The sequence below is a fragment of the Osmerus mordax genome, chromosome 12 (genome assembly GCF_038355195.1).
Source record: "Osmerus mordax isolate fOsmMor3 chromosome 12, fOsmMor3.pri, whole genome shotgun sequence".
Classification (NCBI taxonomy): domain Eukaryota; kingdom Metazoa; phylum Chordata; class Actinopteri; order Osmeriformes; family Osmeridae; genus Osmerus; species Osmerus mordax.
In genome coordinates, this window is record NC_090061.1 from 15,792,181 (window position 1) to 15,804,437 (window position 12,257).

General features: G+C 41.3%; 1 protein-coding gene across 1 annotated transcript in view; it reads right to left on the minus strand.

Moving 5' to 3' along the window:
- The window catches only part of frmpd3 (FERM and PDZ domain containing 3), a 73,718-nt gene that overhangs the window by 18,583 nt on the left and 42,878 nt on the right, over positions 1–12,257 (minus strand). Inside the window, exons 2-4 of the mRNA XM_067247751.1 lie at positions 4,999–5,130; positions 3,993–4,112; positions 887–1,023 (exon numbers count right to left, since the gene is read on the minus strand). Of these exons, the coding sequence (XP_067103852.1) occupies positions 887–1,023; positions 3,993–4,112; positions 4,999–5,130 (389 nt within the window). The remainder of the gene's footprint in view (positions 1–886; positions 1,024–3,992; positions 4,113–4,998; positions 5,131–12,257) is intronic.

The window sequence follows — 12,257 nt, forward strand, 5'->3', positions numbered from 1 at the left end:
TGAACGAGGACGTAGTGTAGCAATTGCGCGGGAGCTTAACGGCTGTATTTCCAGTTTTTGACATATGATATACAGAACATATATGCACAGTATTAAATAAATATATTTAGTTATACACTGTGTTCTGCAGTTATCTAAAGGTAGGATATGTGATGTTATCCTGTATTCCATGCAGTCGGGGCATCTCCCCCTCCTGCACTCCCGTAGTGGATAATCTGATGGCGAGACAGCGCAGAATTTTTATTTATAATTTGAGTTGGATTGTACAAGGTGTTTATGGAACAATTATCACTCAGTAAAAGCGCAAATAACACTGCTGGATTTTATCTTCATGATAATGATGAAATGGAGTGAAAAAAACGTATAATTCTTACAACATTTACTTTCTGCAGTATGACTACAGTATGGTCATCTGCGTCGCCAATTCCCACTGTCTCCAAAATGTGCGTAGGCCTACATTATGGGTCAGAGTTTGCGTGGAGCACCGCACAGGTCTGCTGTAAGCTCTTGTCCTTTCACCCCAAGAATGACAAAGTTTTCCTCAGACAGAAAGCTGTACAATATGTGTGTGGGAGTCAGCAGGGCAAGTTATAAGTGGAAAGGGGTCATAGAAACTAAATAGGTACATTGACTCTACTTTTAAATGGGATTGTCTTGTGTCAGAATAACCTCAACCATAATTTTGGTTTCCCTAAAGTCCTTTTTCAGATTCATTTTCAGATCCGTTTTTAATCTTTTGCCATACCAAAAGAAAAGTTGGGTACAGGAACAAAGTAATATCTGTGCCATTTGAGCAGATGTTTTTATGAAACAGCCATAAAATTTGAATTTTAATGGAATTCACACACCTGAACGCATGCACGCATACACACATGCACACACTTACTCAACGTGCTTGAGAGAGATCTTCTGATTAGGCCTAGCAGAGGAAACAGTGATGTAGATATGCAGTGCCGCCAGACGTAGTGTGATGTCAGACTTCCAGTCCATTCCAAAGCGTTCTTTGATGACATCATTGCGACTCTAAGGTGAGGTAAAGATGGGTTCCGTGAGGTCAGGTAAAAACATCTATTGATTAACCAATTGGCCAATCAATTAACCTAAACACAAAATGTAAAGTACTGATCAAACAACCAACCAAACAATCAGGCCCTCATGTATGTACATTTGCAAACGTGGCGTTATGTAGGGCTGGGCGGTATGACGGTATATACCGTGCGACGGTAGAAATGTGTCTAGCGGGAGAGATTTGGCTATACTGTTTCAACTGCGGTATACTTTTATACTATATTTTTGTATTACACGTGTCAATTAAATGTCTGGTTGTTGTATTGTACATAAGCCATCATATAAATTGCATTCTTGCGATATTTAGAATTGTAGTTTAACTTTTATTTGATTTGCTGTTTTTGTTTGACCTTGAAGCATATTTGCGTTGGTCTGACGGAACGGAGTGTATTTTGACTAAGCGGACCACATTCATGCCGATGCTAATTAATTATATATTTGATGACCCATTCTGCAGGTAACCAATTTGATTTGTTGTTCAAGTTTTATGTCTCCTGCTGTAAAATTATAGTTGTAAAATTACACTGGTGGCGTTGCTAGCATTCTTGATCAAGGATGACTGGTGAAGGCTACTTACTAACTGAGAGTGACGTCATGCCGGGAAATATCAAACTGAGGCTTTAACATATCGACCGAGCTTTAACGAGGTTGATATGCCGAAACCGAAGTTTGATATGGATAGTAAAACTCAGACTGATCGCATTCGCTCATTTAGAAATTTTCGTCGGAGGGCAATACGGATCCATATTGAGCTGTGAGTAGGTCACCACGCGGATGGCATGACTGCGCTTCAGCCAATCGGAACGCTTGTACTCTTAACTTTTTTGAGTCTTTTGTTTTTAACTCAAGTGTTGTCTCATGTGAGGCAGTTGTTTTTGTTTGTAATAAATAAGTGTCGAGTGTGATGATGAAGTATGGTATGGTTATTTTGTACCATTTTTAAATTGAATTTACAGAACAATTACTATACCGTGATATATACCGTAACCGTGATATAAAATGACTCATACCGTGATAGAAGATTTTGGCCGTATCGCCCACCCCTAGCGCCATGGCCAACCCGCAGAAAGCGCACGCTGTGATACTTCAGTTTCCATCGTATTTACCAAACCTGCAGTTCATCAGGCAACCCTCTACAATGCGAGTAAATCACTTGCATATGCGACCAAATTTCACGCTGGGCGACTAAAAATGATCTGTAATTAGCCAATGGATAGTAAATTGTTCAATTTCACTTGCCTGTGACTGAGTTAGAGGCAAATAATACGTTTAGCTCAGATTTCAATGACGCACCGTCGCTTGACTGCGAGTTAGCATGATTGGCTGCTATGACAACAGACATACAATTCGTTATTTTGCTGCTGCTCAACAATGAAAATGGAGACTGCCAAAGTAATGGAAAGTCGCTAGATTTGACGCTCGTCGCTAGATTTTTGGTCGCTAGGGAAGGTAAAACGCTACACTGCCTCTCTGTTTTTCTCACAAAAAGATCGACTTGATTTTACGGGACTCGTCACGCACAGAGATGGATGCAAACAAGCTACAATTCCAGTCTGAGCAGAAAACACTTAAAAGGCCTACTTTTTTTTGTTATCAAGACAATTTAAGATTACTGTTCCTTGTTCAGATTATTCTTGTTCTGCTAATCATCTCTGCCAACTGCGAAAGAGCCTTCAGTGCCCAAAAGAGAATACAATCAGATGTCTGCAGCAGTCTCACATCATCACGCCTTTCAGACCTGATCCTTATTTCAACAGAAGGCCCAGAGCTTCAGCAGTAGTCCTAAGAACCATTGTCAGCACTAGAGAGGTGGCTGAAGTCAAGTAGCAAGAGAAAGCCATTTGCTAAAAAAAATTATTAATCCATATGCAACATAAAGAATAATTCAGACAGATAATGTACTTGAATTGTTCATGCATTTCATGCAAAAAGTCTGGCGAGTAAAATAAAAAATAGCCAATGGCGACTCAAGCTTCATTGTGTCCGTAGAGGGTTGTCAGGTAATCAGCGTCTTTCTCCGCCCACTATACCGTAAATTGTGAGCATTTAAACGCGCAATTGAATGGGCCTTCTCTCTTTCTATCATGGATCAGCGACCAAAGTCAAAACAGCAAAAACAAAGATTTAGTGATAACAAAATTGATGAGGTAACAGCAAATTTAAATACTATACAAGGCTGGAACTCCACACCGACACAAAAAAATGCCATCTGGACCTAAATTACAAATTCCAGTAACTGTAATAAGCATGGCTGCTTAATCTGTAACACGTAATGATTTTGTGTTCACTCAACTGAAAAAGTGTGAGCCTTGTGGCAAAAATCCTTTCAGCTCATCTCCTTGGCCTATGTCTTTGTCTTGCTCGGATTACTGCTGCCATTTCATCAGGAGGCATATACGAGGAAACCCGCATCCTGGTTTACACAGCGCAGAGGCGCTTTCACGGGCGTTTTTTGTACATACCGCAGAATACATAATTAGGCGCACTTTACGCATCCCCACCAATCTCTTTATGGGAAACTCCCACTTTCCCCTTAAAACTCCCATGAATGCATATGCATGACACGGAAAAGCGCAATTTGCCATTTTCAGTTCCCATGACAGGCAGTCTGCGCTTTTACCTCAGTGCGGCATGTTTGTACATACCTCGCCATGCTTTTACCCGCAGGTTGCGAAACAAATACGCCTGAAGTGGGCGCAAAAGCATCAGCACATGAGGCCCTCTGTGTACTAACCGATCAATCACTAATCATTTCAGTTAATGACTGATGACTTGATTTCATTTAATAATCTGATTGCTTTTCAAAACACTTGGAACTCAGATGATGTACGTATTTACCTAATTTGGTATGAGTACATCTGCGTGGGTATGTTTATATATCTAGTGTCATATTACATTCACAGCCCTGATGTGTTTGTAAGCACCTGTATGTAGAGGTACTCAAAGGCAGCAGGATCTCTCCTCAGCAGGTCTGCAGGGTCCTTGGGGAAGAAACAAATCCTGAATAGGCACTTCATCCCCTGGAAGTATGTTCTGTGTACCACCTGAGGGAAGGAAGCAGTCACATTATGTATTCTGAAGTAGGCACTTCAGGAGTGGAAGAGCCGGACACGAACATTAGACATTAGTAACATGACCCAAGGATGCCATCTTGTCAATCCCATTGGTCAGACACACAAGGCTGACTGTATAGTCAGTCAGACATTGTCACAAAAGGAGGGCTCAAACAGTTAAGATGGATGACATCCCTCTCACTGTTCACACACCAGACAGCACTGTATCTGACGAGCTCATCTGCTGTAGCACTTCTAAATGTTCGAGGGGGAGGCTGGCAGGGCTATAAGTACCTCTCCTAAACCCAAGCACCATTGTAGACATCTGTCATAGAGCTAGCAGCGGCCGCCTGAGACACAATACTCTCTACAATCTCTAACAGTGTGATGATAAACTACAGTACATTCTGCACATTACATGAACACGAATCCATGAATCCTTGATGCATTAGAAGCATACCTAAGGACATAATGATATTGAACAGTCATTATATGTGCCTGAAGACGTCAGAAGGAGTCAGATGGCTGAGCGGTGAGGGAGTCGGGCTAGTAATCTGAAGGTTGCCAGTTCGATTCCCAGCCGTGCCAAATTACGTTGTGTCCTTGGGCAAGGCACTTCACCCTACTTGCTTCAGGGGGAATGTCCCTGTACTTACTGTAAGTCGCTCTGGATAAGAGTGTCTGCTAAATGACTAAATGTAAATGTAAAATGAAGAATTTCAGTGCCTTGCAAAAGTATAATAATCAGCTATATCTGACAGTAATACGACCCCCATAAAATTGGGAGTTTGGTGGGTCTTTGAAGTGAGAAAAACAGCAATCTTTTATTCTGACCATAACTCAGATCCCTAACTCTGAAGATTTATGATACACATACATGTGATAAAGGCTGGTTCTCCAGAAGCAGGTGTAGTCTCTGGTTCTGGTCCAGCCCCCCAGACTCCAGGACCAGGGCAAAGTGCTCAATGTAGCGCAGAGTGAGACGGTCCTGTAAAGATGAGATCACATCCTGCAGGCAAGGTGGGGGACATAAAAACAAAGAAACAGAGAGACAGTAAGAAGAAGGGGAGAAAGAGTGCATGAGAGATGGGTAATTATGAAATTATGCAGGAAATGTACTGGTGAAACTTGAAATGCATATTTATTTATAAAGATTTTAAAAAATTAAAAAGGGTGCACATTTCAGATTGATTTGTATATGTTGATTGTTTTATGTGACTTTGGGAATTGTGTTTTCTCCAAAGTTTCACAAATACTTCACCTTGTATTTACACTGTGGTAAGAACATGCAGTTCCTTATTTGCCTATGCAAGCTATGTTTACGGATTTTGTAACAAAATGCAACTAAATATTTTTGGAGATTACCTTGAGCCACTGTGCTACTTATATTTATTATTATGATAATTTTTTTTATGTTCTGTTTAAAAAAAAGTATAACTCGTTTCAGCATTATATAACGACATACCCCCCAAAAGATCTTCACTTTGTCAATAACTAAAACCGGGTGAACACTGCTATTTTTTATAGTCCTTTTCGACTATTGCTTGTCAGATTGTACGAACATGATCCCCGCTGACATTTTTTTAATCTGAGGATATATTTTTTTGTCGCAACGACCATTAATCAATCAGCTGTCGGGGAACATGTCAAACTAACAATCACAGACTACAGATTTTGGCCTAGGATTATGGGCAGTAGCGGCCCGATCTTATCTGGCTCGCTGGGCGAACCCACCCTCGGGCGCCGCCGCCCCAAATTAAGTAGTGTGACAGATTTTACTATATGCATACTGTACAAAATTAGAAGTGCGCTATTTGATAGATTCCTTCGCACCCCCCTCAGGCTTCCAGTGGGGCGACTCCCTCCCCCCTTCCCATATCATGCTTCTGAATGGGAGACCTTTCCAGCCCAGGCAGTAGTCTGCCTAGCTCACAAATTAGAATCAGGGCACCCACTCCGTCAACGTGAATGGAGACTGATCGTGTGAATGTCACCATTCAGATTTTTTTATTGTGTGGACGCCCTGTGCCGCTCCAGGCAAGATGCCACCCTTGGTTGGCTGCCCATGTCGCCCATAGCTAAGTCCGTCCCTGTTTATGGGAATCTTTCTAATGCCAGGAATCTCTGTGTATATCTGTGTGTGTCTATATGTGTCAATGGGATTTTAGGGCAGCGAGTTTCCGACGATTATCTCAAGAACCGGACACTCTGCAAAGTTCATATTTCGCAGGTGTCCTTTTTATAATCCAATAGAGCAGGGGTCACTAATTGGCGGACCGCGGTCCGGGTCCGGACCCAGGCGGTTCCCTATCCGGATCCGGACCTATAACCGATATATTATTATGGAATTAATTCATTTTGACGGAACGTTTCCATTTTAACCGGCACATCTTTTTGTTCCAACTAAATGTGGTTTCTATCTTACTTGTCCAATACAAAAGGTCCAATCAGGAGCTTTAATAACTGTAATCACCATGACAACTTACTCACTGAAAGTTGGTTGCAACCTCTGTGGGTCAGGTTGTGTGTGTCATTGCAACAACGCAGGCTAATCGATTTGCTAACAGCACCTGTTTCTTCCTAAGCGAAAAACATGGCGTGCTCTAAACCCGGCGAAAAGTTGATTCCAAAAATACCTAATTTCAGACAAGTATGCATTTGTGCTGGCGGTGGGGCGCACAAAACCGATGTGTTTAATGAGACGGTTGCCCTTGTCCATAGTGGTAGCTAATGTGAAACTTCACTATCATGGCCGTGGGAACTAGGAGTGCTGTAGTACCCCCTGACAGCACGAGAATTTCCAATGATATGACTTGAAAATTCACCACCGCGGCACAGCCCAGCCCCGCAGTAGCGGACTGGCCATCGGGAGCACCGGGGAGAAGAATAACAATGGAAAACCAGGCTAAGAAACGTAAGGGTGGGGCTGAAAAATTAAGAGACAAAAAGACATCACCTTCACTAGACAAGGTTTTACCAATTGAAAAACGGCTATGTTAATTTTACATAAAGCTCCAAAAACTATTTTGTGCTCAAATAAAGGCAAAAAAATGTATCTTGCTTGTACGCGCGCTCGCATTAAGTATCCTAGCGTTCTCACGAACTAGCATCACATCAAACAGAATGTGCATGACCTATTTTTACTCCCAGTCCATCCCTACCGCCCCGCAACATTAAGAACCCCCCCCAGCAGCACCCCCCTGAAAAAATATCCTATGTTCCCGCGGCTATGGTCACTATGACACGAAGCATGGACACTTTGAACAAAATTACCCCCAGAACTAAGGGCCAGAAAAATAAACCATAATTGTTCCGGACCCTGGACTGAATGGAAATTTGGTTAGTGGACCTTTTGGGTTTCTAATTGAGTACCCCTGCAATAGAGTGTAGTGCCGCGATTGACGTGGTTTGGATAAGCATTTCAACATTATTATTTTTAAATTCTCTAATATTCTCAAACATGGATCATTCTACTAGCTTTATTTTTGGTTAGGTTTGAAACCAATCCGGAATGGGTAAAGTAGCACCCCATTTATTTGCTTACATCAACAAAAGTTGCCTGGAAATGTCCTCGTGGGTACAAACGGGGCACGAACATTAGCCGATCGCTGACTGAGTACAGTTATTTTAAAGCAGATTTTACAATTTTGAAATGAATGTTATTAAGTTCATGACATGACACACGTAATTATATATAAACGAAAATGAGTAAATATAGTGCACTGTGCTCTATATTTGTGACACACTCTGGTGAAAAGGGGCTGTTGTCGGCCAATTAATTTCTCAGTTTCTTATAGATTGTGAAAGTGCAGATTGTAAGCTTTCAAATGATGAAATCTGAAAATAGTTGAAAAAGATACACATATTTGAACGTTGATAAACCTGGAAAGCTCTAGCCCAGATATTCAACGTAAAGGTTTTAAGACATTTTTAAGCCTTGAGAGGTGTGATTGTTTTGTGTTAATCATTAGAAGCGTTGAGCGGCGGTTATTTCACCGCAGTGAAGAAAATACAAATAAAACAATATTTGCACTCAATCAAATTTCAGGATTCTGCTTTCTTGACTTGATCCTAGATGTGTGTTTTAACACCCAGTATTTTTGTACTGACTACATTGCCCTGTACCTGGCCCCAGGGCCGACCCAACCCAATAAACAAACCAAACATTTGTTTAGGGCCCGTGACTGGTTTGGGCCCCCCCCAGGAAAAACATAAAAAAAGAATTTAAAAAAAGAATGACAATCAAAGGGCTGTTGTGTAAAATTATCTAGTCTTAAAAAATCTTCAAAGTTCAAAAATGGCAAATTTTGATCCAAAATGTTTCTTGGGTTTCAAGGTGACAAACAATCGCAACAAACGTGAAATGGTCCCGGGAGCAGACTGGTCTTATTTTCTCCGGACAATACCTTATATACGATGTAGTTTCCTATCTCGTATCTTATGTTTTGTTTTACTATTGGTAATTTCAGATGGTCTCAGATTTTGTGTCACTCAATTGGTCCCTTGTCCTGGGAGTTTTAGATTACAGATGCTTTTTAATACAGCCCTACAGATGCTTTTTATACAAATACATTTCTCCCATGGCTAGTACTGACCATGAACGGTGCAGCTGCAGATAAGATTCTGGCATAAGGCCATAAACGTGCAACTAGATTTATAGCTGGGGCCTCTAGAGACCTGCAGGGGCGTCTTAATAGCACTTGAGGCCCCTGGGCTATGGACCTTTCAAAAAAAAATTGAGGCCCCCCGCCCATCCATTGCACGGTTTAGGCTGAAATTCAGTTTTTGTGGCAAAACGTGCCTTGTGTCAACGAAGGGAACTCAGTGCTAGTCTACGTCGCAACGACACATGGATACGACGTGCATTGCTGTTGCACAGCAAGTATCGTATCGTGCCATGGTGTACTAGCAGCATTACACATTTAAGCAATTCAAGACTTGCATGTACAGTAAGTAATGTCACATTAACAGGGCTCTCAAGTTTTGAAGACAGGCAAGAGTGACATTTCCCCTCCCCCAGCCCCCCCTCAAAATTAATTCATTAGGGTTCCTCCGGTAGGAGGGAACCTATTAATTTTGTTAGTATTCCTATTATCATTATTTTTCCTCTTCTCCACTAAATGGCTCGATAGCTCAAAAAGTCCTTGACCCGATTTTTTCAAATTTGGCCCAATGATACACCAGGTCACTCACTACTCCCAGACCGCTAATGGCCCATGTACGCCCATAGGTGGTGCTATAAGCCACGCCCAAAGTCTACGTGATTTCCCCAGCGCCCCATTATTCCAAAATGCCTGAAAATGGAAATTGGTATACATGCCTTATTTCTCATGGGGAACAAAAAAGCCTCAAGAACCCATAAGGTCCGCCATGATAGATTTTGCTGTACTGTCCAAATTTGGTACAACTTTCAAAACCCTTCTCCTCATGAATCAAGCGGAGCTGGTTCATGAAGGAGGACGCAAGACAGCGCGTCACTAGCAACGCGTCATATTATGCTGCAGGGTACTCCCTCCTAATAGGGCGGGGTATATAGCGGGGTATCCCGGCATATGCATTGCTAGTGCGACATAGACATCAGTCAGCCTGCTGCCTCCGCCTCCCCGGCCTCCACCCTTGGTTCTGTTTCCTGTTGTAGGGGGAATGCGTCGCTGCTCTCTGCTCGGAGGTCGAGACGGTGTCTCGTTGGGTGCGGCAGGGAGCTGATGCAAGCAGAACCACAATGCCAAATCAAATGTACAAAAATGTACTGTATAGTGTGCAATAAAGTAGAAATAAAGACATACTGAGTCCTCCTGCCTGAACCATAGATCCAATCGACTTGAAAATTGTTACAGATTTGTAGAATACATGTTTTTCTATAGGGTGAAATTGAATAAGGAATGCAAATACAAAATGGCTGAAAGAAGTGTATTTATGTAAATGTCCACATTGCCACAATATCTTTGTGTTAATAAATCACATATCATTTTGACTGATGGTTTTTCAAACCTTTGTGCCTTCAAGATGACATCATTCTGAAGTACCATACGCAATTTCACCTTGATATGTCAATATATGATTGAATTCAATTGAATTGCTCCACAGCGCGTGTGCTTCAAATTCTCAGACTCATCCTGCCCCTTGACACTAGGGTGACCACCTGTCGCGCTTTGTGTTGTGTCGCACAGCATTTTCACCCCTTGTCCCATATTGAAAATGCTGTGCGATACAGCGCAAAGCGGGACAGGTGGTCACCCTACTTGACACACGCGCGAGCTTGGCGAGACGCACACACATCCTTTCTGGAAATTGTGTGCTGACCAAGCCCCCACCCTCTGTTTTTAGCTTGTGTTTCATTTCGCTTCCAATCGCAGCTTGCCATTACAAATATAAACTAGAGAGGATACAATTTCTGGGGAAATTGTAGGGTGTGCTTGCTTGGGTCGGTTGCACAGGGGTCCGTTTTTTTATGACATTTTTACAACTGATATTTCTGTATATTTTATATAAAAATGCATAGGACCTACTTATTATTTATTAAGATTACATAGATTTAAAAGCATCTTTGCTGCTCATTTACAACTCAAAATACGAGTGAAGTGTAGAATGAAATATGTCTTCTCATTTCCCCTGCAATAGGCAGCCTCATAGCTGAATCAAAATGAATGAATTTGGCAGACCGGTGTAAAAATTCACCTCATCTCTGACTTAAACGTCCTTTTAAGTTTTCCCTTCTCGTATTATTTTCAGGCATTTAGCCTACTCATATTGCATTCATTCATTAATAAAGAACCCCCTTTGAAGATTATTCTACGACGTTACCGGCAGTAGACTCCCTCACCGCTCAGCCACCTGACTCCCATTAAAACCCTTTTAAAAACATTATTGAAAAAGTAAAGGCTGTGGAAGTAGGCCAGACATTATTAGAATAATCTGGTGTATATTTGAGATTTTTTTACACAAATTTGAAAAAGATATTGAGATTAGCGAGGATTTCATGCTATTTTCAGAGATTAGCGATTTTCTATCATTTTTTAAAAAGTTTTATTGAAAAAGTAAAGGGTGTGGAAGTAGGCTAGACATTATTAGAATAATCTGGTGTGCATTTGAGATTTTTTGAAACAAGTCCCTAACTCGACGCTGCAAAGTAGCGTTTTCCGAATGTGAGACGAATGTTGAATGTCGAATATGAAACGAACTTCACCTCGCTCCTAATCTCTATGACTTAGACGTCCTTTTAAGTTTTCCCTTCTCGTGATATTTTCAGGCATTTAGCCTACTCATATTGCATTCATTCATTAATAAAGAACCCCCTTTGAAGATTATTCTACGACGTTACCGGCAGTAGAAGATAGAATCGCAATTCAAACAGTACCATCTGCTAACTGAAAATATGCCCCCAAAAACGTAAATAAGCTTGACATTTATTTAGTGGAAAATCGCTCATTCATAAAAGACTCACTGGTAGCGATCATTGTCAGTAACAACGCAAAATGCGATATAGCCCTGTGTGGAGAAGCTGCCCCGTAAATTCTACTACTACAGCACAGTACTAGACTACTGCTGTGTTCGTCTTGATAGCGATTGCATTGGTTGAATTCGATTCAACGTTCCGTTGTACGGTTTAGGCTGAAATTAATTATTTTCATGAACAGATTGACAAAGTTTAGGCTGTGGCAATGGAGTTCAGGTTAGTAGTCAGATAGTTTCATCTATTGAAAGACTTTTGATTTAAGTAAGGGGAGTGCCGAACATGTTCTGTCGCCGTTTGACTTCCTAAACAGCTGTGTAGATGTTTTTGTAGTGTGCCTCGCCTAGGCTACAGCGTTGCAGTGAGCAACACTGGTTTGAAACCACAGGTAATGATAATTTCGCCAACAAGTCGTTTACTTGTAATGTAATGTCATAATAAATCCTACAACAAAAATGTATTTGTGAGGAATGTTTATTTTAACGATTGAAAACAGATGCATCATAGACCACTGTAGTATGTGTTGCCCGGGCAACAGAGGCTAATGTCATGATGCTAATGCTTCAGTGAAATAGTAGACTACCGTTTCCGAAAGTAGATGTGGGCCTACTTCCTTAATAATATCAGCTAATATTGTACATTACATTTCACAATTGTGATTCACGTCACAAAGTAAAATGAGT